Source organism: Triticum aestivum, chromosome 6D, assembly GCF_018294505.1.
Source record: "Triticum aestivum cultivar Chinese Spring chromosome 6D, IWGSC CS RefSeq v2.1, whole genome shotgun sequence".
Classification (NCBI taxonomy): Eukaryota; Viridiplantae; Streptophyta; class Magnoliopsida; order Poales; family Poaceae; genus Triticum; species Triticum aestivum.
The window spans coordinates 356,880,226-356,907,220 of NC_057811.1; the positions used below are offsets into that span (position 1 = coordinate 356,880,226).

The 26,995-nt window shown below is 46.0% G+C and overlaps 1 protein-coding gene across 1 annotated transcript; it reads right to left on the reverse strand.

Annotated features, from left to right (window-relative positions):
- Positions 1-1,092: 1,092 nt before the first annotated feature.
- Positions 1,093-4,655, reverse strand: LOC123145080 (probable methyltransferase PMT16). The gene is made up of 6 exons (XM_044564395.1): positions 3,817-4,655; positions 2,742-2,952; positions 2,352-2,649; positions 1,859-2,251; positions 1,639-1,716; positions 1,093-1,544 (listed from the first exon to the last, which is right to left on the reverse strand). Exons 1-6 carry the CDS (start codon positions 4,549-4,551, stop codon positions 1,328-1,330), a joined length of 1,932 nt encoding a protein of 643 aa, XP_044420330.1. The 5' UTR covers positions 4,552-4,655; the 3' UTR covers positions 1,093-1,327.
- Between the last annotated feature and the right edge of the window lie 22,340 nt (positions 4,656-26,995).

A 26,995-nucleotide genomic window follows, 5' to 3' on the forward strand; every position in this document is an offset into this window, starting at 1 on the left:
GCGCATCTGCCCCGTCACCGGCCGGACCTTTGTCCACTCGCCCCCCTCGTCGATGGCGCCCGCGGCGTGGCCGCACGGAGCGGCGGCGCACGCGCCATCGCCGCCCGGACCGCCCAGGTCGCCAGACAGTACAGGAGCCGTTGGAGCCATCTGAGTCCAACCGGCAAGGGTCTTCACACGGAACTTTGACGCGGCCCCGTATGCAGCTCTCGGGGCCTACAAAGTCTTAATTAACGAGTGAAGAGCCCTAATCGCCTTCATTGCGGCCCCGGCAGCGCTTGTCCTTCCCCTGATGGCATCCAAAGCTACAAGAAAATAAGCATTTTGCGAGCCACTAAGTCATTATGCAGGTGGATTTTTTTTGTATGCAAATACTTTTCTTCTTGCCGCCACAAGAAAAATCCCACCTGCCCTATCACCCGGTTTTCAAAATGTGAAGATTTTCACATTCAAAATGGGCCGAATCGGGAGGTCAGGCTTGCAACAACATGCCAGCCTACTCAACAAGGATCCACGGGCCCAAGAAAAGCAGCCCAGGATAATAAAATTTCAATCGCCAGGCCGTAAAAGCAGTCCAAATCAGGACCGAACAAATTAACCTGTTCATGTACCGCGAAACTGTTGGCCTTGCTGTTACAACTGTTAGCTGCGAGTGTTTGGCCACTCCTCCGTACTGTCCAAAATATGTGGGCATGCAGTATGGACCAATGGCAAAGTTTCAGATCAGACGCTTTAGACTTTAGAGAGGCCTCCTGCCCTGTCAATATGTCTATCAATTCAATTCATGACCCCATTGTCCCCCCTAGCGCTTCTGAGACGGTCCCCATTTTGTCGCCGGTCGGGCATCCTAAGCATGTAGCCTCGCACAGTTGCGAGATCTGAAGAAGAAAAATGGCATATAGCCTCACACAGTTGCGAGATCTGAAAGCTTAGGTCTGCTATGAATAAATCCTTAATCCGGTGTTGCTCATCGGTTAACTTTTCTGAAGACGTAGCCAAGCTGGATTTTAAATACTCACCCGTATCAAAATATAAGACGTTTTTTGACAGTCATGGTATCAAAAAACATCTTATATTTTGAAACAGAGGGAGTAACTCGCAAACAGTACTTCTATTAATCACTTTGTGCAATTTAGCGATCAAGTGACACATACAAATTATGCTGTGTTTTACAACTTACTTGGAGACGAATTTCCTATATAAAGACATAAATAAAGAGCATAAAATAAGCAGTTCATGGAGCTACAACAAATGGCGATCCAACTTTGAGATCTTCTGAGCGATGTGCTTATGAGCAATACTATATAGATGCTATACTCCACTGGTGCTATTGGTTCTTGGCAGTCCAATACGTCTTGGCAACCAGGAGGATCTTCTCCCGGACGAGCGGGCCGTCTTCGTGGTCGACGATCTGGCTGTCCCACCTCATCCCGTCGGCGACGCTCTTGACCTTCACCAGCATGTCCACGTCGTCTCTGATGATCACCGTGCCCTCGGGCCTCAGGACCCTGTCCATCTCCAGCAGAATGGTGTCCATCTCACACCTTGCAGAATTGCAAGCCGGCCGGTCAGAGAGGGTGAACACTGACGCAAGTTAATTACAGGGAAGTTTTGATGCAGATTATGTATGTATGTTACCTGTTCTTGTACAGAGTGAACACCGAGTCGGCGTGGATGAGATCGTAGGTCCGCGGATAGGTGGACGTGCCCTCGCACCTGCAGTGAATTAATGGATGCAACGAGATCAGAAACCGTTGCCAGACCACGACGCCGACACCGACACCGGCACACCGCTGGTGATCACTGTGGTAGGGCCTTGTGGTGGTACGGTTGACGTGCCCTGTGGTAGAGGACTAACCAGTCCTGGTAGCTTCCGATGAGGCCGCGCTCGTAGACCACCCCGAGTGCGCTGGAGTTGGCCACGGTCGGGACCATGTTCATGACCCACTGCGGGTAACTCGCCAGCGCCGCCGCGAAGCCGCCGAGGCGGGCGTTCATGTCGAGCACGTTCCGGTACCGTCCTTTCTGCTCGAACTGGTTGATCACCGCCTTGTAGTGGCGGACCCGCTTCTTCCACAGCTCCGTGTCCTGCTGGAACGCCTTGGCCGTCACGCCCTTGACCGTGCCCCGGGAGACCCTGGGCGGCACGGCCGTGAGCCTCTGCGGCCATTTCTTCACCGCGCCGCCGGCCACCTCGCTCGCGTCCGAGACCTCCGGCAGCGGCGTCACGCAGGCCTCCATCTTGTCGTACCTAACGTGAGAGGTCAATTACAGCAACGAAACTGGTAAGTGTGCCATTGATTTGACTGACCAAAATGTTGATGACTCGGATGTGGTGCTATGATAATTACCATGCTGCGTCGGCATTCTTCTTGGAGCAGAAGGGCGGGGACTTGGCGGCCTTGCGGGAGGCCTTGCAGCCGGCGTGGTTGGCGGGTTTCTGCCAGACGGCGATGTCGCCGGCCTCCTTGATCTTCTTCCAGCAGAGGCTCCGGGCGACCGCCTCGATCGCCTCCTGCTCGGCGTTGAGGTCCTCCTTGCTCCTCTCCCACCCCTTCCAGTACTTCTTCCAGTTGATGGGCGGGCCGGACAGGATCCAGTAGCCGCCGGGGCGCAGGACACGGTCGACCTCGATCAGGTACAATCCATCTGCACAATTTTTCACAGTGCATGTGTATATATGCCTGAGTGACTAGGGTGGAATGGAATTGCGTTTGGGTGAAGAGATGAGGTGGGCGTACCGTAGAGGTGCCAGGGGATGAGGCAGCGGGAGCAGTGCGCCATGTCGAAGGCGCGGGCTGGGTAGGTGAGGCGGTTGGAGGCGAGGACGCCGATCATGGCGGGGACGCCGCGCTCCAGCGCGAACTGCACCTGCGCCTCGTGCGAGTCCCGCGGCGCGAAGGACATGGCCAGGATGTCCCGGGAGAGCAGGTACGCGCCCCAGCTCGCCACCTGCACGGGCCACTCACGACGCATCAGAGAGAAAGAAATGCTACCACTACTACGTGCCATTCCCATGCTACGTACTACCACCACGGTTGGCTTGTTCTGAGGTCGAAAGTGGAAAGTTTCTTCCTACGGAATTACTTCTGGGTTCAGATAGGAGGTCGGCATTTGTGCAGGCAAGTGGTACTGAAATTCAGCCCTATGCGGATCAGCAAATGCACGTGAAGGCGGTACATTTGATCGCAAAGAAAAGTTACCCTGTAAACGTTACTGAAAAGATAGACGACACTTGAACGGTGTCACAGGTGCAGACTGGCAGTGGCCATAATTGTGCTACTGTGCATTCGTTGAAAAAAGGCCACTATATTTTTGTCAATAATTTCGTGGCACCAGCTGAAAAGTGACAGGTCAAGTTTTTTTAATGAGTGACAGCTGAGAACTCAGCAGTCAAGTGACAAGCAGATTTTACAGTCCACTCGTGCTGTTTCAGTGGAGGGAAAAAACTTTACAAGCCAAATTTGTTACCATCTTGTACTAGTACTAGTTGTAGTTCATAGTTGCATAATTCGCAGCTTTAGGTGAAAATCGCCGATTCAAATATTGAAAAATTGAACAAATGTGATATTAGTACTACTAATTAATTCACCCCATGTAATATGTTTTCAACATTCTCTAGGACTGCTACTATCTGAGAGTATCTGACAGACCTGTTTGACCTCGGTTGAGCAAGAAATGTTCGCGTTTCCATTTCTCACTACTCCAGATGTAGTAATACTACCACAAGAACTAAGCCGGATTCGAGCAAGCAATCCGTTCTAAACCTAGTTAAGCAATCAGAGCTAATTAAGATTAAGAAGCTTGGTAACTTACCCCGCAGCCGGTGTCGAGCGCGGTGCGGATGGAGCCGTCGTGGAGCGGGATGAGCTTCCCAATGTCGTCGATGTAGGCGTCGGCGCCGTGCGGGAACATGGTCCCGCCGCCGGGGAACCGGAGCTTGTCCCCGTCCACGCGGATCCAGTTCTGCACCGCCTTCTCCACGGTGAGCTCCTTGTGCGGCACGTTGGCGAACCAGGCGACGTCGCGGCTGGCCGGCCACGGGAACGGGTTGCGGTACCCGGCCGGCGCCGGCACCAGGCACCGCAGCCGCTCGCGCCCCGAGGGGCAGTGCCGCTCCCGGTACACCAGCCGGTCCCGCGGGTACCGCAGCGACCGCTTCACGTCCTCGCACGGCGTGTACTCCGAGTACTCGGCCGGGCACGCCGGGTACCTCCGCGGCGCCGAGGACGCGGAGGACGCGGCCCTGGCCGCCACGGCGTCGACCGCCGCCGCGTGGTGCGCGGAGAAGTCGAGGGACTGAGCGGTGGTGGTGGTGGTGGTGGTGGTGGAGGGGGTGAGGGTGGTGGTGGTGCAGGAGATGTCGGTGGCAATGGTGACGGAGCGGGAGGGGGAGGAAGGGGAGAAGCCGCCGCCGTGGTGCCAGGCGCCCAGGAGGTAGGAGGCGGAGCAGAGGAGGGCGACGGCGGCGAGGGGCAGGAAGAAGGAGCGCCGGGCGGCGGAGTGGGTCGGGGGGATGTGCAGCTTCGTGGCCGCCGAGCGGACCCCCATTGCTCCTTCCTCGCTCTGCTTCGGCAAGCACCCGCCCTGTGCTCACTGCTCAGTGCCCACTTCACTCTGGCTTGGTCAGTGTGGTCACTCACTGAGCTGGTAGCCCTGCCCGTTAGGTAGCCAGGCGGGGACACGGGTGTGAATAGCGCGTTTGATTTGATCTACTGTGCGCGGATTAGGTAGTGATTACGAGTAAAAGTCACCCGTAAACAGCTTTTCACCGCGCATCGCTCTGTAATTCTGTGTTCTTATCATCGTGAGGCCACTGGATCTTGATGCTCATGTGACTTGCTCACTGCACACCATTGTAACCTTTTGTTATTTGTCTTTACTGCTCATGGCCGGTGGCTCTAGCACGTGTTGGAAACATTCGCTGAGCTCAAGTATAAACAAATAGCAACAGTTTTATTAGGGCATTGCCAACGTTAAACCGCCAATTTTCTCCCGCGTCTGTCCGCTAACAGGGACCAGTTCACCGACATTGATGTCTGAGACTGTCATCCAACGCTGTCAGCATACATTTCAATAATTAATTAAACTAACCGGACGAAATTTATGCAAACACGACGAATTTTCATTACATTTCAAACATTTAGAAAGAAAGAAAAAAAGTCCCGGCCCTAAACCTATCCTAAGGCGGCGGCCAGCGTCCAAGCCCTTGTTCTCCTCCATCTGCCGTCTCCATGGGCATCAATGATAAGACCGATGAAATGAAGTTGCGTTCTCCGGCGAGGGAGAGTAGAATAAGGTAGACGGACTGGCCCACACAAGACACAAGGCCCCTGCCTCCCATGCCCTACTCATCCTCGGAGAAGTTTGTGCCTTGTCCGTCACCGGTGGGCGTGAGGTCCACGATGGAAATGTTGGTGCCGCGTTGTCGTCGTCCCACTCCTACCGAACCGCACGAAAGTTTGTCGGTGGCGCGTAGGAGGTGCAACTGGTGGTGTCCTCGTCCGTGATGCGCCTCTGCGGCGACCGCTTCCTGGCGAGTGGCGGCTTGAGCACGGGCAGGCTCGTAGATCGCACGCTGCTCTGCACCGAAGTTGTGGTTCGTCCGGCCATGCCCGCCACGGCCTCCTCACTCGCGCGCTCGCAGTCGATTGGAGGAACGGGTTGTACCGTTGTTTCTCCTACGCCTGCCGGAACACAGACATAGGCACCGGCGTAGGCCGCTCCTCCGCCGTGGCGGCCCTGAGATGCACTAACACTTTGCTAGTTAAATATGTGATCAAATTTAACCACGATAAGACTAATAAACATACACGGAGGGTAGTGCCATCAACGGCCTAGCATACTTGCTTTCACGGGAATACTGTTGATGGTGTGTAAGAGCATATAGTGATCACATAATTTGGGACCCTATATACCTGCGCGTCCGCTAGGGTGACTGGGCAAACCGCGTTTCTCTCACTTCATATCCACACACCTCATATGTCCTACCTTAAATCCTTAAAAAAACATGCAAATGACGTACTCCCAACGCAAACTAATATATAGCAATACGACACAGATAACATATAAACATGACAATCCGACATAGATATGACATTAAAAAATTAACACAATCTGATTCAAAAGGCCTGCCGGAATTCATCACCTAACTAATTTAGATACTTATTAAAACTAAGAGATAGGGCAGCCAGATTTCACCTCTTCCTAGCGGGACGCTTCCTCTTGGGGTCTCGGGAGCAGCGACTGTCCTCGTCGTAGGCGTCGGTGGCGGGTGGCACATCGCCGTCCGTTGTATCGCCCGACGGGGAAGAGGAGGAGGACAAGATGATGATTCCTTCGCCGGAAGCCATACGACTCCCTTCGTCGCTACCCTCTTCATTGCCAATCACCGGGACTCCTCGAGCCCCATGTGGAGCACCGCCGTATTTTTACGGTGATGTTGGCGTGCGTCTGTCTTTGCGGATGTGTAGGAGCGGCGGATGGCGTCGCAGATGGCCTCATCATCATTGTTGGGGGACGCAGCGATGAAGGAAATATGCCCTAGAGGCAATAATAAAGTTACTATTTCCTTATATCATGATAAATGTTTACTATTCATGCTAGAATTGTATTAATCGGAAACGTAATACTTGTGTGAATACATAGACAAACAGAGTGTCATTAGTATGCCTCTACTTGACTAGCTCGTTAATCAAAGATGGTTATGTTTCCTAGCCGTTGACATGGGTTGTCATTTGATTAACGGGGTCACATCATTAGGAGAATGATGTGATTGACTTGACCCATTCCGTTAGCTTAGCACTCGATCGTTTAGTATGTTGTTATTGCTTTCTTCATGACTTATACATGTTCCTATGACTATGAGATTATGCAACTCCTGTTTACCGGAGGAACACTTTGTGTGCTACCAAACGTCACAACGTAATTGAGTGATTATAAAGGTGCTCTACAGGTGTCTCCGAAGGTACTTGTTGGGTTGGCGTATTTCGAGATTAGGATTTGTCACTCCGATTGTCGGAGAGGTATCTCTGGGCCCACTCGGTAATGCACATCACTTAAGCCTTGCAAGCATTGCAACTAATGAGTTAGTTGCGGGATGATGTATTACAGAACGAGTAAAGAGACTTGCCGGTAACGAGATTGAACTAGGTATTGAGATACCGACGATCGAATCTCGGGCAAGTAACATACCGATGACAAAAGGAACAACGTATGTTGTTATGCGGTCTGACCGATAAAGATCTTCGTAGAATATGTGGGAGCCAATATGAGCATCCAGGTTCCGCTATTGGTTATTGACCGGAGACGTGTCTCGGTCATGTCTACATAGTTCTCGAACCCATAGGGTCCGCACGCTTAACGTTTCGATGACAGTTATATTATGAGTTTATATGTTTTGATGTACCGAAGGTTGTTCGGAGTCCCGGATATGATCACGGACATGACGAGGAGTCTCGAAATGGCCGAGACATGAAGATTGATATATTGGAAGCCTATATTTGGATATCGAAAGTGTTCCGGGTGAAATCGGGATTTTACCGGAGTACCGAGGGGTTACCGGAACCCCCCGGGGGCTTAATGGGCCATAGTGGGCCTTTGTGGAGAAGAAGAGAGGCGGTCAGGGCAGGGCTGCGCGCCCCTCCCCCTAGTCTGAATAGGACAAGGAGAGGGGGGCGGCGCCCCCCTTTCCTTCCTCTCTCCCTCCTCTTTCCCCCTCCACTCCTAATCCAAGTAGGAAAAGGGAGGGAGTCCTACTCCCGGTGGGAGTAGGACTCCACCTGGCGCGCCCCTCCTGGCCGGCCGCACCTCCCCCCTTGCTCCTTTATATACGGGGGCAGGGGGGCACCTTAGAAACACAACAATTGATCGTTTGATCTTTTAGCCGTGTGCGGTGCCCCCCTCCATCATAGCCCACCTCGATAATACTGTAGCGGTGCTTAGGCGAAGCCCCGCATCGGTAGAACATCATCATCGTCACCACACCGTCGTGCTGACGAAGCTCTCCCTCAACACTCGGCTGGATCGGAGTTCGAGGGACGTCATCGGGCTGAACGTGTGCTGAACTCGGAGGTGCCGTGCGTTCGGTACTTGATCGGTCGGATCGTGCAGACGTACGACTACATCAACCGCGTTGTGCTAACGCTTCCGCTTTCGGTCTACGAGGGTACGTAGACAACACTCTCCCCTCTCGTTGCTATGCATCACCATGATCTTGCGTGTGCGTTGGAATTTTTTTGAAATTACTACGTTCCCCAACAGTGGCATCCGAGCGAGGTTTTATGCGTTGATGTTATATGCACGAGTAGAACACAAGTGAGTTGTGGGCGATATAAGTCATACTGCTTACCAGCATGTCATACTTTGGTTCGGCGGTATTGTTGGATGAAGCGGCCCGGACCGACATTACGCGTATGCTTACGCGAGACTGGTTCTACCGACGTGCTTTGCACATAGGTGGCTGGCGGGTGTCAGTTTCTCCAACTTTAGTTGAACCGAGTGTGGCTACGCCCGGTCCTTGCGAAGGTTAAAACAGCACCAACTTGACAAACTATCGTTGTTGTTTTGATGCGTAGGTAAGAACGGTTCTTGCTAAGCCCGTAGCAGCCACGTAAAATTTGCAAGAACAAAGTAGAGGACGTCTAACTTGTTTTTGCAGGGCATGTTGTGATGTGATATGGTCAAGACATGATGCTAAATTTTATTGTATGAGATGATCATGTTTTATAACCGAGTTATCGGCAACTGGCAGGAGCCATATGGTTGTCGCTTTATTGTATGCAATGCAAATCGCCCTGTAATGCTTTACTTTATCACTAAGCGGTAGCGATAGTCGTAGAAGCATAAGATTGGCGAGACGACAACGATGCTACGATGAAGATCAAGGTGTCGCGCCGGTGACGATGGTGATCATGACGGTGCTTCGGAGATGGAGATCACAAGCACAAGATGATGATGGCCATATCATATCACTTATATTGATTGCATGTGATGTTTATCTTTTATGCATCTTATCTTGCTTTGATTGATGGTAGCATTATAAGATGATCCCTCACTAAATTATCAAAGTATAAGTGTTCTCCCTGAGTATGCACCGTTGCGAAAGTTCTTCGTGCTGAGACACCACGTGATGATCGGGTGTGATAAGCTCTACGTTCAAATACAACGGGTGCAAAACAGTTGCACACGCGGAATACTCAGGTTAAGCTTGACGAGCCTAGCATATAACAGATATGGCCTCAGAACACGGAGACCGAAAGGTCGAGCGTGAATCATATAGTAGATATGATCAACATAGTGATGTTCATTGTTGAAACTAATCCATCTCACGTGATGATCGGACATGGTTTAGTTGATATGGATCACGTGATCACTTAGAGGATTAGAGGGATGTCTATCTAAGTGGGCGTTCTGAAGTAATATGATTAATTGAACTTAAATTTATCATGAACTTAGTACCTGGTAGTATCTTGCTTGTCTATGTTGATTGTAGATAGATGGCCTGTGCTGTTGTTTCGTTGAATTTTAATGCGTTCCTTGAGAAAGCAAAGTTGAAAGATGATGGTAGCAATTACACGGACTGGGTCCGTAACTTGAGGATTATCCTCATTGCTGCACAGAAGAATTACGTCCTGGAAGCACCGCTGGGTGCCAGGCCTGCTGCTGATGCAACTCACGACGTTAAGAACGTCTGGCCGAGCAAAGCTGATGACTACTCGATAGTTCAATGTGCCATGCTTTACGTCTTAGAACCGGGACTTCAACGACGTTTTGAACGTCATTGAGCATATGAGATGTTCCAGGAGTTGAAGTTAATATTTCAAGCAAATGCCCGGATTGAGAGATATGAAGTCTCCAATAAGTTCTACAGCTGCAAGATGGAGGAGAATAGTTCTGTCAGTGAGCATATACTCAAAATGTCTGGGTATAATAATCACTTGATTCAACTAGGAGTTAATCTTCCGGATGATAGCGTCATTGACAGAATTCTCCAATCACTGCCACCAAGCTATAAGAGCTTCGTGATAAACTATAACATGCAAGGGATGGATAAGACGATTCCCGAGCTCTTCGCAATGCTAAAGGCTGCGGAGGTAGAAATCAAAAAGGAGCATCAAGTGTTGATGGTCAATAAGACCACCAGTTTCAAGAAAAAGGGCAAAGGGAAGAAGAAGGGGAACTTCAAAAAGAACAGCAAGCAAGTTGCTGTTCAGGAGAAGAAACCCAAGTCTGGACCTAAGCCTGAGACTGAGTGCTTCTATTGCAAGCAGACTGGTCACTGGAAGCGGAACTGCCCCAAGTATTTGGCGGATAAGAATGATGGCAAGGTGAACAAAGGTATATGTGATATACATGTTATTGATGTGTACCTTACTAATGCTCGCAGTAGCACCTGGGTATTTGATACTGGTTCTGTTGCTAATATTTGCAACTCGAAACAGGGGCTACGTATTAAGCGAAGATTGGCTAAGGACGAGGTGACGATGCGCGTGGGAAATGGTTCCAAAGTCGATGTGATCGCGGTCGGCACGCAACTCTACATCTACCTTCGGGATTAGTTTTAGACCTAAATAATTGTTATTTGGTGCCAGCGTTAAGCATGAACATTATATCTGGATCTTGTTTGATGCGAGACGGTTATTCATTTAAATAAGAGAATAATGGTTGTTCTGTTTATATGAGTAATATCTTTTATGGTCATGCACCCTTGAAGAGTGGTTTATTTTTGTTGAATCTCGATAGTAGTGATACACATATTCATAATATTGAAGCCAAAAGATGCAGAGTTTATAATGATAGTGCAACTTATTTGTGGCACTGCCGTTTAGGTCATATCGGTGTAAAGCGCATGAAGAAACTCCATAATGATGGACTTTTGGAACCACTTGATTATGAATCACTTGGTACTTGCGAACCGTGCCTCATGGGCAAGATGACTAAAACGCCGTTCTCCGGAACTATGGAGAGAGCAACAGATTTGTTGGAAATCATACATACAGATGTATGTGGTCCGATGAATGTTGAGGCTCGTGGCGGATATCGTTATTTGCTCACCTTCACGGATGATTTAAGCAGATATGGATATATCTACTTAATGAAACATAAGTCTGAAACATTTGAAAAGTTCAAAGAATTTCAGAGTGAAGTTGAAAATCATCGTAACAAGAAAACAAAGTTTCTACGATCTGATCGTGGAGGAGAATATTTGAGTTATGAGTTTGGTCTTCATTTGAAACAATGCGAAATAGTTTCGCAACTCACGCCACCCGGAACACCACAGCGTAATGGTGTGTCCGAACGTCGTAATCGTACTCTACTAGATATGGTGTGATCTATGATGTCTCTTACTGATTTACCGCTATCATTTTGGGGTTATGCTTTAGAGACGGCCGCATTCACGTTAAATAGGGCACCATTAAAATCCGTTGAGACGACGCCTTATGAACTGTGGTTTGGCAAGAAACCAAAGTTGTCGTTTCTTAAAGTTTGGGGCTGCGATGCTTATGTGAAAAAGCTTCAACCTGATAAGCTCGAACCCAAATCGGAGAAATGTGTCTTCATAGGTACCCAAAGGAGATTGTTGGGTACACCTTCTATCACAGATCCGAAGGCAAGACTTTTGTTGCTAAATTCGGAATCTTTCTGGAGAAGGAGTTTCTCTCGAAAGAAGTGAGTGGGAGGAAAGTAGAACTTGATGAGATAATTTTACCTGCTCCCTTATTGGAAAGTAGTTCATCACAGAAACCGGTTTCTGTGACGCCTACACCAATTAGTGAGGAAGTTAGTGATGATGATCATGGAACTTCAGATCAAGTTGTTACTGAACCTCGTAGGTCAACCAGAGTAAGATTCGCACCAGAGTGGTACGGTAATCCTGTTCTGGAGGTTATGCTACTAGACCATGACGAACCTACGAACTATGAAGAAGCGATGGTGAGCCCAGATTCCGCAAAATGGCTTGAGGCCATGAAATCTGAGATGGGATCCATGTATGAGAACAAAGTGTGGACTTTGGTTGACTTGCCCAATGACCGGCAAGCAATTGAGAATAAATGGATCTTCAAGAAGAAGACTGACGCTGACGGTAATGTTACTGTCTATAAAGCTCGACTTGTTGCAAAAGGTTTTCGACAAGTTCAAGGGACTGACTACGATGAGACCTTCTCACCCGTAGCGATGCTTAAGTCTGTCCGATCATGTTAGCAATTGCCGCATTTTATGATTATGAAATTTGGCAAATGGATGTCAAAACTGCATTCCTGAATGGATTTCTGGAAGAAGAGTTGTATATGATGCAACCGGAAGGTTTTGTCGATCCAAAGGGAGCTAAGAAACTGTGCAAGCTCTAGCGATCTATTTATGGACTGGTGCAAGCCTCTCGGAGTTGGAATAAACGCTTTGATAGTGTGATCAAAGCATTTTGTTTTGTACAGACTTTTGGAGAAGCCAGTATTTACAAGAAAGTGAGTGGGAGCTCTGTAGCATTTCTAATATTATATGTGGATGACATATTATTGATTGTTAATGATATAGAATTTCTGAATAGCAGAAAGGGATACTTGAATAAGAGTTTTTCAATGAAAGACCTCGGTGAAGCTGCGTATATATTGGGCATCAAGATCTATAGAGATAGATCAAGACGCTTAATTGGACTTTCACAAAGCACATACCTTGACAAAGTTTTGAAGAAGTTCAAAATGGATCAAGCAAAGAAAGGGTTCTTGCCTGTGTTACCAGGTGTGAAGTTGAGTATGACTCAATGCCCGACCACTGCAGAAGATAGAGAGAAGATGAAAGGTGTTCCCTATGCTTCAGCATAGGCTCTATCATGTATGCAATGCTGTGTACCAGACCTGATGTGTGCCTTGCTATAAGTTTAGCAGGGAGGTACCGAAGTAATCCAGGGGTGGATCACTGGACAGCGGTCAAGAACATCCTGAAATACCTGAAAAGGACTAAGGATATGTTTCTCATTTATGGAGGTGACAAAATCTCATCGTAAATGGTCACGTTGATGCAAGCTTTGACACTGATCCGGACGATTCTAAATCGCAAATCGGATACGTGTTTACATTGAACGGTGGAGCTGTCAGTTGGTGCAGTTCTAAACAAAGCGTCGTGGCGGGATCTACGTGTGAAGCGGAATACATAGCTGCTTCGGAAGCAGCAAATGAAGGAGTCCGGATGAAGGAGTTCATATCCGACCTAGGTTTCATACCTAGTGCATCGGGTCCAATGAAAATCTTTTGTGACAATACTGGTGCAATTGCCTTGGCGAAGGAATCCAGATTTCACAAGAGAACCAAGCACATCAAGAGACGCTTCAATTCCATCCGGGATTTAGTCTAGGTGGGAGACATAGAAATTTGCAAGATACATACGGATCTGAATGTTGCAGACCCGTTGACTAAGCCTCTTCCACGAGCAAAACATGATCAGCCCCAAGGCTCCATGGGTGTCAGAATTATTACTGTGTAATCTAGATTATTGATATGGAACAGTGATCCAGAGGCCTTCCAAAATGTAATCGTGTGCGATGCAGCACACACTAAATTCTTTCGCACGTGTGGTATCGGTGATTAAGCGTTTCTAATGACGCAGTGAAACCATACGGTCTGTCGTAACGAACCGTTTGGGAAACAGTATGTAAGGCACACGGGCCAACATATGAACTGTGTGTGATTTGTGCCCTATCGCACACGAGTTTTCTGCGTAACCCGTCTGCCATGCTAGACTCTATCGCACACGTTTTCCAACAATTACTGTCTGCGACAATGTTCTATCACAAACGGTTCAGGAGCCCCTTCGCACACATACAAGTGATGCAGACCGTTTGTGATTTGTTAGGTATCATCGACGGTTGCCGCAAGAGTGACGTGTGCTTTTCGTTTGGGATCACACACGTTTCCTGAAAAAAATACGACTGGGATTGTATTTTGCATTGGGCACGGTTTACTCCCAGTTCTCGTGTGCGATAACGCGATATCACAAACGGTTCTGGAGAACCTACGCACACGTAGTAGCGCTGCGAATCGTTTGCGATCTGCTGTGTATCACCAACGGTTCCAATACGATTGACATATGCTTTCCGATGTGGATCGCACACACTCATTTAGTTGAACCGTGTGCGGAGCAATTGCCAGGTTAAAACAAAAATATCCCATTTTGAATCGGCATGCAAAAAGCAAAGTCGCCACAATATTCAATTGAACAAATAAACATAAATATCCCATTTTGAATCGGCACGCAAAAAGCAAATTCGCCATAATATTCAATTGAACAAATAGTGTCCACAGGAAGAACATTCATCAGATTTCGCAACAATTGCAATTGAACATATGGTAGCTAAATTCCAATGATTTGTCCACACATATATGCATTACATAATTAATCATAGTGTACGAAATACGAAAACCTCATCAGATGGAAAACAATGGATCCATGCGTTATATGTTTAGCGGCTAACTCTTACTCAATGTTTCACGAGAACACATGCTGAAATCTTCATTATCACCAGTGGGATTGATGTAGTGATCCAGGAAGAAGTCATTGGTAAATCTCCGAACCATCAGCAATTCACCAGCCGGGAGCGGTTCAGGGGTCCTCGGTTTTAAGATGAGTTGCAGTATTTTTAAGATCAGAATGTGTCATATGAGTGGAGTAGAAGATATTAATTAAGATAGGCTTACTGGTACTAATTCGCGAGGATCGTCACAACTATCAGCATATTTGCAGATGGAGATCATGTGTCTGCAAACATAGTATCCACAAAGGTTGGTCCCTGCTTCTTGCTGAGGACACTAAATTTTTTTGTACAAAATTAGTCATGTATTTGTCTTGTTAGGAACAACCTAACCGGTGTTAGATGTATTATTTTTTCTTTGGACAAAATAGAAAGAGGTTTATTTAGAAGCTTGAACATTTGACTAGCATAAGGAAAAGTATTTGCAGACTGTTGGATAAATTTTCCGAAAATAATGGATTTCGGTGTGTTACCGGAGAAACGATCTCGTGCTGCAGAGGTAATTTCCTCTTGAACAGGTTCCCTGTTTTAGTTTCCCACAATGGGAGCACACTGCAAATGATGATGAATTTTCACAACATCAATTATTTTGGATTTGCCCAAGATCTTTGGAATTCATTTATTTCTTGCAGGGGTGGCTTGCTTTGGCTTTGGGGCATTTCACGTAACGGGTTTGTATGGTCCTGGGATATGGGTATCCCGTGCTTTTGAACCATAAACTAATGCCGCCTCTCGGGAGCGTGTGTTACTATTCCATTCTCTGGAGCACAATCCAACGGAAAAAGTATGTTTCCAACCTACACCTTTAGTTGTTCTAGCTCATGAGGAAGACGACTATGGAATTCAGATTTCCTTTCTCTCGAAGCAAGCCAGTCCTTAATTAATGATAGGGAAGGAAGGAATTGCTCTTAGGCTTGTGAGTCTTTTTATCATCCCAGATATGAATGCAAATTAATTTCAACATCATAGAATTCAATACCTATCCAAGAATTGTTGAAGGTGCGTCAGATCCTGGGCGTTTGTTGACTCTCTAAGAGAATCGATGTAGTAAACTGTGCTCTTGTTTGGAACAATGAATACCAATATCCAGTGATTGCTACATATTAAGAAAGCCATGAACTTACGAATGATGTCGAAATCTGAAAGACAATCAGTGTATGCGTGGTTGTTTACTTGACTTACCCTTCATGATATGGCCAGAGAAATGATTCTGCATGGGACGTGTTTTCGAAGATACGGACGACCGTGTTAATAGCCTAGTCCCGTCGGTCCTTTTCATGTAATGTTGTGCCATTTGCTAATGCAGGATCTATGAAATACACACTCTCACTTTGTCTTCTCTGCGCGTTCAATCCCCTGAGAGGGATAAAATGCAGTTAGTTGTTTATCATTTACAGCCTTGGATGGAGAAGTTGATCATAGTTTGTTAAGTACTTACAAAATCACGCATCTAATAAGAGTGGCATCGAGCACGTTGAAGTTGAAGAAGAGAAGTAAGTCCTCGAAACTCACAATGATGGAACCAGCATCGTGTCGGAAATGATCTCTGTTGTAGTGGACTAGCAAATGGTGATGACCTTCTTACATTTGATCCATGCAATATTCATGTAACTCGCGGCAACTGGAGCTGCATTCATCAAAGTATTTGCCAACAAGAAATGGCTGACCATGGACGTAATTGCGTGCTTCAAGTACGTCTGCTTTTCTTTTAGCAAGCAACAATTCTACTTCTTCATCATCCATGGCGTCAGAAATAATATTACTCCCCGATTCAAACAAGCTGCTATTAATTTGGCTCTGGGCGATGAGTGCTTTAAGTAAGAGGCAATCGTTCTCTTTCCTCTTCACTTTCCCGCTGCGCTTCCTCGTGGTCGTGGGTGTAGCCTTTTTGGCCACTTCCTTCTTGGTACTTGAAGCATTTCTGGCAGAACGTCTGGTTGCCTGCACGGTAGACTGCCGAGCAGACGGTGAAGTTTGGACGGACTTTTTAGCAGACTGTTTATCTATGTCGGACCGCTGAGCTGGCGGTGCTGCAGTGACGGACTGCTAGGCTGTAGGAGCAGAGGCATCGAACTGCTGACCATGCGTTGAAGCTATGTCGTGTTTCTGCGCAGGTGGTGCCAACTTGTCGGTGTGCTGAGGAGGCTGTGCCAACGCGTTGGTTTGCTAAGCAGGAAGTGCTGACGCATTGGTATGCTGATCACGTGCCTGCGGACCGACGGACTGATGAGCAGTCGGTTCTGGACCTACAGACTGCTTAGCAGGCGATTCCGAAGCATCAAACTGCTTAGCAGTCTGTTCCACTAGGTTGGTCTACTGAGCATGTGCTGCAGCTGGGTCTCCCCCCGCTGCTTCAGCGATCGGCATCTAGACCGGTGGTGCATCATCAGCAGTTGTAGGCCTTGCCATTGGCTGATTTGGGGCGGAGGATGACATGGCCTGTACGCCACAAAGTCGGTCCGGCTGATCACAGGTTGATGCATCAGCCCGTGAGAGCTGCTCTGGCAAGGAGAGCGTCACCAGTTGAGGGGCGACAGTAGTTGCTCTTGGCGGGGCTTCAGGAATCTCATCGATGAACTCTATTTCCTTTCGTGGCCACTGGATGTGATGTAACAATGTTTATCCCAAGGTCCTTTGCTCATCGAAGTCTCCTAGGACATTCTTCAGGGAAAATTCATTGAATCCAGGCTTTACTTCAGTCACGTAGCACTTCACACAGCCCGGCTTCAATGGCACATTGTCCAAGAAGAGGACATCTTCGAAGAAGGGTGGGCAAACTCAGGCTGTGCACATTTTAATGTACCTTCATAATGTGTAAGCACGCCCTTCAGTCTGTCTTTCATTCCAGATAGATCAGATATAGCATCATCACGAGCAGCTGCAGTCTTAGTGTCGCTGGGGTCAGTTGATGCACAGCTACTCTTGTGCAGTGTTGTCACACAATAAGCAGCATCATCCATGCCCGCCTCCCCCCATCTGCTGGCTATCTGTCAGTTTTAGAGTCTTCTGCATCATCATCATTGACTCCTCAACATCCTTTCGAACAACCGGATAAATCTCCTTCTTCAACTTTTCAAACAATGCATTCTGCTTCATTTCACTCCTCGCTTTTTTCATGCTGAGCCTCTCTTCTTTGCTGAGTGTGAAAGCCCTCTTGTGCGGGACATTAACACCTATACCCCTTGCACGGCCAGGGGCTCTTTTGTGTCCAGAGCAATGGACATAATGTCACATGGCCCTGAGTTCCTGTAGAACCTTCCAGGGATCTTGGAAGCCTCTACCATCACTTCATACAGTTTGGCGTCACGTGCGTTTTCAAAGTAATAAGTTCCGTCATCACGCCTCTTTGCACGTGCCCGCAAGTAGTCTCTGGCGCGTTCGCCCTTGATTTCACTAAAGGCTGGACTCCCAGCCTCCGCTACTGCTCCTTTGTCCTCCTGTTCCCATATCAGTTTCATGTCATAGTATCCTGCCACACCCATACGGTGGGGGTGTATGTTCTTCTTTTGAAGTTCCAATTGCTTGAAACTCTTCGCAGCAAACTCTGGAGTTGCCCTGACCCTTTTGAATTCTGCCCAGTCTGCCTTTGTAATTTGGGGATATGTGGGGATTGGGTCCTTGCCTTCACTCAAGTACTTCTTGTACAACACGTGCTTCCAGTTTCTCCAAGCATCCCTAGCCTTCTTTAGTGCAGCGTGTTCCACCTGCATTCTCCACTACTCTGGAACGTTGAAGTGATCCATGATCTCCCGGACTATCCTTCGCCGTGTTTCTGTGTCAGCCTTTCGAAACCGCGGCACATTAATGTTGAGCCTTGCCCTGCCAACAAATCCACAGACACTCCTGAACCTCACGCATGCTTTATCTGGTTTAGTTGGAGCCCAGGACTTCAAATCAATCTCGGTTACTTCATATACACCTTTAGGCTGGTGTGTGGGATTACTTGGAGCATTCCTCCGTGTCCTGACCGGAAGGGTAATTGCTTCAGCTCTATCCCGTTCAAGACTACTTGATCCCTCACAATCTGCCGAAGACCTAGGGTTGTCCGAATCAGATGAAGATACATGGCCTGAATGAGTGATGTCGCTGCTACTCGGCATCTACAGAGAACACATGCGAAACTCAAGACAGGAGGATAAGCATAAAACTAACAACTTGGTATCAAGTTTTCTAAACATGCCATGCAATAATTTAGAAAATGTACGGCTAATTTGTTAAGTTTGTGTGACTCGGGCGTCCGCGATCTGTAAATAGGCAGTAACTTATTGGAACAAATACAGCTTATATGTAGCAAGGAAGGTAGATAATGAACATATATACGCTCTCCGTTATTTTATAGCCAATTTGGGAACATACAGAACGAAATTGGAAGAGGGATTGCGAGGAAATATGCCTCACCGCGATGGAGAGCAGTAACTAACAGGCTTATTAATGCAAACCCGGCCGGACCACAGGAGAGGCGAGGGTTACTGCATCGATATGCTCGAGGGTGGCTGGCGAGCAAACGAAGACGGCGAGGCGCGGGCCGCCGCGTGTTGGGAACGGCAGTGGAGGTAGGCTTGACGCCAAAGAGTGGGCACATGGCCGGGGTGAGCACGACGGCGCCAGAGAGGGTTCTGCTATGGATCTGGGGGAGGGGGGAGCTGGTGAAGGAGATTGGATGGACTAGTTGAGTGAAACGCGGGCGGACGGTGGGGGGGTGTTGGCGGCCTAGGTGAAAAGGGTGAAAAATATCCCCGGTCGCCACGCGCGCGGAAAGGCCTATGCAAACGGTTGCCTCTAAGCGCTCATGTGCACAAACAGAATAATTTCGTTTGAAATGAAGACGTACTAATTTTGAAATGAAGACGTGAGTTCATCGTTTCTCATCTAAATTTTTCGCACGTAAACCAATCACAATTTTACCACGGGTTTGATTTGCTGGTGCATTTCAGGTCTCGTGTGCTCTATGTAAGAATTTTTTTGGCATTTACCGTGCATGTTTGCATATAAATCAATTCCTAGCCGGACTGCATTTCCTGTCGAAAGGGATGAGGATTGTCGTTCGATCCGGGAGCAATCAACGGTGCAGACGTACGATTCGTGGGGTTTGGGTTCTGGCCAATCAGAACGCATGACTCAAATCGCACGCGCAGCGAGGCGGGGGGCATCGGCCACGGTTTGGTAGGCACACGGCTTTCGTGTGTGAACCGTGTGCTATTTGAAAACATTTTTTGGGGAGGGGCTATTTGAAAACATGTACATGTGTTGTCAAAAGGGATGAGGACCGCCGTTTGATCAAGGAGAATCCAACGGTGCAGACGTACGATCCGTGGGGTTTGGGTTCTGGCCAATCAGGACGCACGACTCAGATCGCGCGCGTGGCAGAGGGGTGGGGGGGGGGTGCATCGGCCACGGTTTAGTGGACACACGGCTTTCGTGAGTGAACCGTGTGCTCTTTGAAAACATTTACATTACCCATATTTTTGTTCGAGTGAAAACATGAGTTCATCGTTTCGCCTCCAATTTATTTCCACGGTAAGAAATCATGAGTATAGTGGAGAGTGTCATATACTAGTATCATGAATATCCAATACATATGATACTACCTTTAATTAATTATAGCGCATAGTATAATACATAGAGTATAGTATATCATATATATATAGATCATATTTATTGCCATGCATGACACAAATTAGCATCGCATTTAACATGATACAGTATCTACCTACTATGTGTTACTCTAACCCTCTTTATATATATTTAATTCTTTGCCACATCAGCATATATACTTTCTATTTCCGAGTGCATGACATCGCCGGCTATGATACCATCACTATGGCCAGCCTTATATAGGGAGTATCATATAGTACTATATATATAGTATCATGCATATGATACTACATACGTACCTTCATAGTGCATATATAGTATCATAGAGTAGTACTAGCTCCCTCTATAAACTAATATAAGAGCGTTTAGATTACTAAATAGTGACCTAAACGCTCCTATATTAGTTTACGGAGGGATTATATATCATAGATGACCGTATTTATGGCCATGCATGACACAAAGTAGTATAGCATTTATTATATATATATATATATGTTACGGTATCTACCTATGTTACTGCTTATTTGCCACATCATCATATTTTCTATTCCCGGGTGCATGATACCGGCTATGATACCCCCACTATGGCCACCCTAATAAGGCTGGTCATAATATGGTAGTATCAAGCGGTATGATGCATGCCAACTAGACTTTTTGGATGATGTGGCACACAGTTAAATGATGAAAGAGAGGGTGTGTGGTATCATATCACGATACCGTATCATATTAAATGTTGTACTACTTTGTGTCATGCATGGTAATTAATAAGGAACCTAAGATACTAACTCATGATACTATGCATGCGCGCATTACGGAGGTATTGCCGATCATATACTAGTATCATGCATATATACTCCCTCCTTTCCGGTTTATAGGCTTATCTCAGAATTTTAGTTTTTCCATTTTATAAGGCTCAATTTGGTTGTTCCCCATCACATGTCCAGATTCCAAGGTGCATTAAATCATTGCATGCAAGTATTAAGAGAAAGTTGACCAATGCATGTACTTTATATATGCATGCATGTATTGCAATTAATACATTGGAAAACATAAATTTTTGAGGAAAACAAAAGCATTAATTGGGTGTTCTTGCAAACTACAAAAGGTATTCCACCACTCACCATATACCTTAGTTGGTGAGATTTTTGAATTGAGCCATATAAGGCTAGTTGTAATGGGGAGTATCATATATATACTAGTAGTATCATGCATATATATGATAGTGTAGCTAGGATACTAGCTACTTCTATAATGCATAGTATCATAAGTTAACATCTTAGGTTGCCTTACTAATCACACAAAGTAGTAGTATAACATTTAATATGACACGGTATCATGATATGATACCACATCCTCTCTTGTGTGCCACATCATCCAGAAAGTCTAGTTGGCATGCATGATACCGCTTATGATAATACCATTACAACCAGCCTAGCTAAACCGGAAAGGAGGGAGTATGAGACTAGCTAGCCACAACGGAGAGTAGTACACTGGTAACATACACATATCCCTAGACTATATATGTTACTACCTTCATAGTGGGTAGTAACATAGGTGTAGTGTCATGCAAATCTTCATTTCTTAGGTTATAGACTCATATTGCATTGGGACATGTGATGCTACAATAACTATCTAAGTTACTGAAACTATCTCTCTCCTCATTAACTTATTGCCACATAAGCAAGTTTGCTGAGTTGGAGTCGGTGTTATTGCTGAAGTTACTCCCACTGTGGCTAGTCTGATACTAGCTAGTCGTCTGTGATATACTAGCTACCTCACTAAGAGCATGGTTAATAATACATCCAAGGGTCGCTATAAGAAGTTGACATGTCATATACAGCCAACCTCTTAGCGGGTATGTACAATAATAAGTTTTATATACGTACTAGTTTATCAATAGTTGGCCCACCTTACATCCTCACAAAGTGTCTTGGGTCTCCTGTTGCAGCTGGCTCTACTAACCAAGAGCCCGCTTCTCTTCTCTTTCCTTGAACTAATAAGCACATATATATTATTCTATTCCTTATAGCCAGACTACCCATAGTGGGAGTAACATAGGTAGTAACATCACACATATCTAGATAAAATAGATGATGCGGCAAGCAATAAATGAAGAAATGGAGGAAAGTGGATATGTGTGATGTTACTACCTATGTTACTCCCACTGCGGGTATAGTCTCACTATAGTATGAGACTACCCACAATGGGAGTAACATAGGTAGTAACATCATACATATCTAGATAAAGTAGATGATGTGGCAAGCAATAAATGAAGAAAGAGAGGAAAGTAGTAACATAGCTAGTTACTAGTAGTATGAGTAACATCACATGTACATATCAAGGCAAGATATGTCTATAGCCTAATAAATGAAGTGTTGCATGTTACCACATATATATGTTACTCCCCACTATAGAGGTAGTAACATAGACTAGTGTAACACATGGGCATGTTACTAGTCTATGTTACTACCCATTGTGGCTAGTCTGAGTAACATCACACATCTCAAGGCAAGATGAGTCTATAGCCTAATAAATGAAGTGTTGCATGTTACTACACATATGTTACTCCCCACTATAGAGGTAGTAGCATAGACTAGTAACATTCTATGTTACTACCCATTGTGGCTAGTCTTATGTAGGGATGTAAATGGTACGGATAATTTCCGTTCCGAATCCGCATCCGCATCCATTTTTAAGGATATGGTATGCACTTTCACAAATCCGACGGATACGGATGCGGATACGGATAATTGTTAACCGGATATCCGACGAATATGGTAGCAGATATGGTATCGATAATATCCGATGGATGTGAATTATTCGGTATTTTTTGCGGATTATCCGGTATTATCAAATAGGATTATCCGATAAATTTGGTCCAATCGACAAGCCCAACGACCCAATTAGACCACTGATTAGAATCACCACACATAAATATCATATAACCCTAAACCTAATAGCACCACCGTACGACTGTACACATAAAATGTACGTACAAGAGCAGCCAATAGACTTAAGAACACATACTGTACAAGCTCACTTACATAGTATATAACATATTCTGTTATGAACCAAGAACACTATGAACCTATGATGGCTAATGTCTTGCTTGGTGCAGCGTGTAAGTTATTAACTTCATTGCTCAATAAAAATTGATTGGTTACTTATATATTGTTCTTCTTTGCATAGATCATGATATATATTATGGACAAGATGTACATAGATTTTTTATCCTCTTTCGGTCCGAATCCGCTCCGCTTCCGCTCCGAATCCGTAGTCTGATATAATCCGTATTCGAATCCGCATCCGGTCATTATCCAATCCGCTCTGAATCCGACAAAAAAATGTGGTAAAGGATATGGTAAAGGCATTATCTGATCTGATCCGATCCGTTTACATCCCTAGTCTTATGTCACTCTATTGTGTACTTACTTGCTCTAATAATGCATAGTATCATAGAGTAGCTAGTATCATATGTAGTACTTTATTTATATTGTCATGCATGACACATATAGTAGTATAACATTTATTATGATACGGTTTCATGATATGATACTTAACCCTCTCTTTCTTCATTTAATTAATTCTATGACAGCTCATCAAAATTGCCTAGTTGGCATGCATGATACTAGCTATGATACCCCCTTACTATCAGCCTAGCAAAGGTGTACAGATCATTTGTGCGTCACTTTGTGAGTTTTCATCCGTTTGTTCGAGAAGCGGGGAGAAGTTTCAAACATTTCGGCCGTGAGGTGCGGCCACTGGCGTAGGCCTAGTTGGTATTTTAATTACAGAAAATTCAGATGGAGTTCGGACATCATCAAAATCGATGTGTGCATGTGGCGTGGTGTCACGACCCCGTGGAAAAAAATTGGTAAAGTTTGGCACAAGTTTTGATGACCGCTCCTTCCAAACCGGAGCATCTCACATGAAGGATCATGGTTTTCCAAAAGGAGACGTGTCAATTCAAACTCCTGTGGCCGGTGACTTCATCGTTTGGCCTCATAAAAATTTCCACGATACGCAATCACCATTATACCACGGGTTTGATTTTCTGGCGCATTTCAGGTATCGTTAGCTATATTTAAGACATTTTTTGATATGAACATGCATTTTGTGCATAAAAATAAAATTACAACCGGAACTGCATGTGCTATCGAAAGGGATGAGGATCGTCGTTCGACCTGGGAGCATCCAACGGTGCAGACGTACGATCCATGGGGTTTGGGTTCTGGCCAATCAGAAAGCACGACTCAGATCGTGGGCGGGGTGGTGGCGGGGTTTGGTCGGCACACGGCTTTCATCAACGAACCGTGTGCTATTCGGAAACTAGATTGCATATTTTTGTTCACACATACTGTAGTGAGATCGATTGAGTGTGTTACCTCTATGATATAATAATAATAATAATATTAACAAAAAATGGTTCATATTCATTGCCTGAGCTGACAGCATGTCAAGGTCAACATATTAATGGTTCTTACACCAACAGAAAACCAAGCATTACTCACAAATTCAGTACACCCGACAGTTCTAAATTGAACGAATTAAGTTGCAGGGTAGGCATAAAGACTAGTCTTACAGCTTAATTCCCATGTACATGGGGGAACTGGGATCATTAAGTTGACCTCGAATGAACTTGGGGTTTTTGATGATTTTAAACTTCTTCTCTGTTGCATTGGTGCGTGATCCCTTGGCTGGCAACTCATCAAATTCATCGTACTCGTCCTGATCGGCAACATCGTCGACACCCAGTACCCTTCTCTTCCCATGCATCGCTAAATGGCCGTTCTTATGCAAGGGGTCTTCCACAAAGAAAATCTGGGTAGCATCGCTGGCAAGAATGAATGGGTCCGCGTGATATGCCATCGTTGTCCTGTTAACACAGGTCTTCCTATACTCATCAATCCTTACCTGACCAAGAGGGATCCATGCGCACCTGAATAAAGCCACCTTAACTTTCACATAGTCAAGCTCCCAAATCTCTTTGATGGTTCCATAGTATACCCTTTTATCAGCTTCATTTACAGTCATGCATTCTATTTGAACAGAGCTGTTCTGATACGAGGTCTTCTTATCACGTTCCTCAGTGTAGAACGTGTATCCATTTATGTCATATGCTTGGTACGTCAGCACCGTAGGTGATGGCTTTTGTGCCAACCACGTAGCAATGTCATCGATGGATCCCTGTGTCAAACGATTCTTCAACCATTTGGCGTAGTTCTTAGTCTGCTCCTTCATCTCCACCTCTGATGAAGGCACCATTGGTAAGAATCTTTGGCGTATCTCCGCCAAGTGTTCTTCGGCATAAGCGATGAGAACTGGGCTGTTAAGCAGTACTGTCAAATGGGCTTTCTCTACCAATTCTCCGGGTGCAGCCATTTGTGTGCCAGTAAGGACTGGCTTACCTTTCAGCCTTCCCTCGTGGCGAGAGAGGGGCAAACCTATAGGTATTTGTTTCATGTATTCGGTGCAAAACTCAACCACCTCCTCCATGGTATAACCTTGTAGGATGCTTGCCTCTGGATGGTTTCGGTTCCGACAAAAGCGCTTCAGGATTCCCATGAACTGCTCGAAGGGATACATGTTGCGAAGAAACACAGGACCACAATACTTTATCTCGTCGACAAGGTGCACAGTGAGATGGACCATGATATCAAAGAATGACGGTGGGAAAAACATCTCTTGGTTGGACAATATTCTTGCAATATCATCTTGCATATGATCCAACTCTTCAGGATCTACAACTTTTTGCCATAGTTGGTTGAAGAAATCATAGATATCTTTGTCCATCAGATTCCTGATGGCCACCGGGAGGATTTGTGTCAACATTACGTGGCAATCATGTGACTTCATGTGTCCCAACTTCATTTTACCTGAGCTCACATCCACGAGACTTTTGATGTTTGCGGAGTAGGAAGAGGGTGTCTTAACTGACAACAAATAGGTGAAGAACTACGTTGCTTCTTTTGTACTGAAATTGTAACTCTGGCGAGCTTTGATGAATTTGTCATCATCTTCTGCTTCACTCTTGCATTGTGATTGATCAGCAAGCATATCGAGCCGTGAACCGTCACCATCCTTTCTTTTACCTTTAATCTTGAACAGAGTACCAAGGATGCTTTCACATACGTTCTTCTCTACATGCATGACATCGATGCAGTGACGTACACGTAGAATCTCCCAGTGAGGTAATTTCCAGAACACCGATTTCTTCTTAAATACTTGATCCTTGGGTGTTAGTTTCACCGTCAAAGGGTGGTTCTTGCCAAGCACAACATTATTTTTTTAGCCATGTTATGGACCACCACCCCTTCATAGGGTCTTGGGGATGCAGCTGCCTCTGCCGTACCATCAAATTCAGCTTTCATCTTTCGGTATGGCTGATTTTTCCGTAAGAACCTACGATGATGCAAATACACTGTTCTGTGCGAGTTGGGAAGTCTTCTGCTAGCTGTCCTATCCATGCATGTGACACACCCTACTTCTCCCCTTGTTTTCTGCCCCGATGTGTTGCCTAATGCCGGCATTCTTGAATGGTGTGCACCAGCATGGCATGTAGATCGAAAATCTCCTTTCTGTAAGCATCATAACATTTTACAGCAGGCGCATCTATCCACACCGTCAGCAGTTCTTCTACCAGTAGCTGAAAGTAAATGTCGATGTCATTTCCAGGTTGCTTTGGGCCTTGGATAATCATTGACATCATAATGTATTTTTTCTTCATACACAACCAAGGAGCTAGGTTATATATGCACAGAAGCATCGGCCATGTGATGTGATTGGTGCTCATATCGCCAAAAGGATTCATCCCGTCAGTACACTCCCCGAGCCTTATACTTCTAGGATCCTTGGCAAAATTTTCAAACTTTTTGT

Excerpts from the sequence above, each read along its gene's own strand:
- LOC123145080 (XM_044564395.1), bottom strand. The coding sequence starts at position 4,551 with ATGGGGGTCCGCTCGGCGGCCACGAAGCTGCACATCCCCCCGACCCAC. Across the intron at positions 2,650-2,741 it reads CATCCCCTGGCACCTCTACG|ATGGATTGTACCTGATCGAG; the intron begins GTACGCCCACCT and ends AAAATTGTGCAG. Across the intron at positions 1,545-1,638 it reads TTCACTCTGTACAAGAACAG|GTGTGAGATGGACACCATTC; the intron begins GTAACATACATA and ends CAATTCTGCAAG.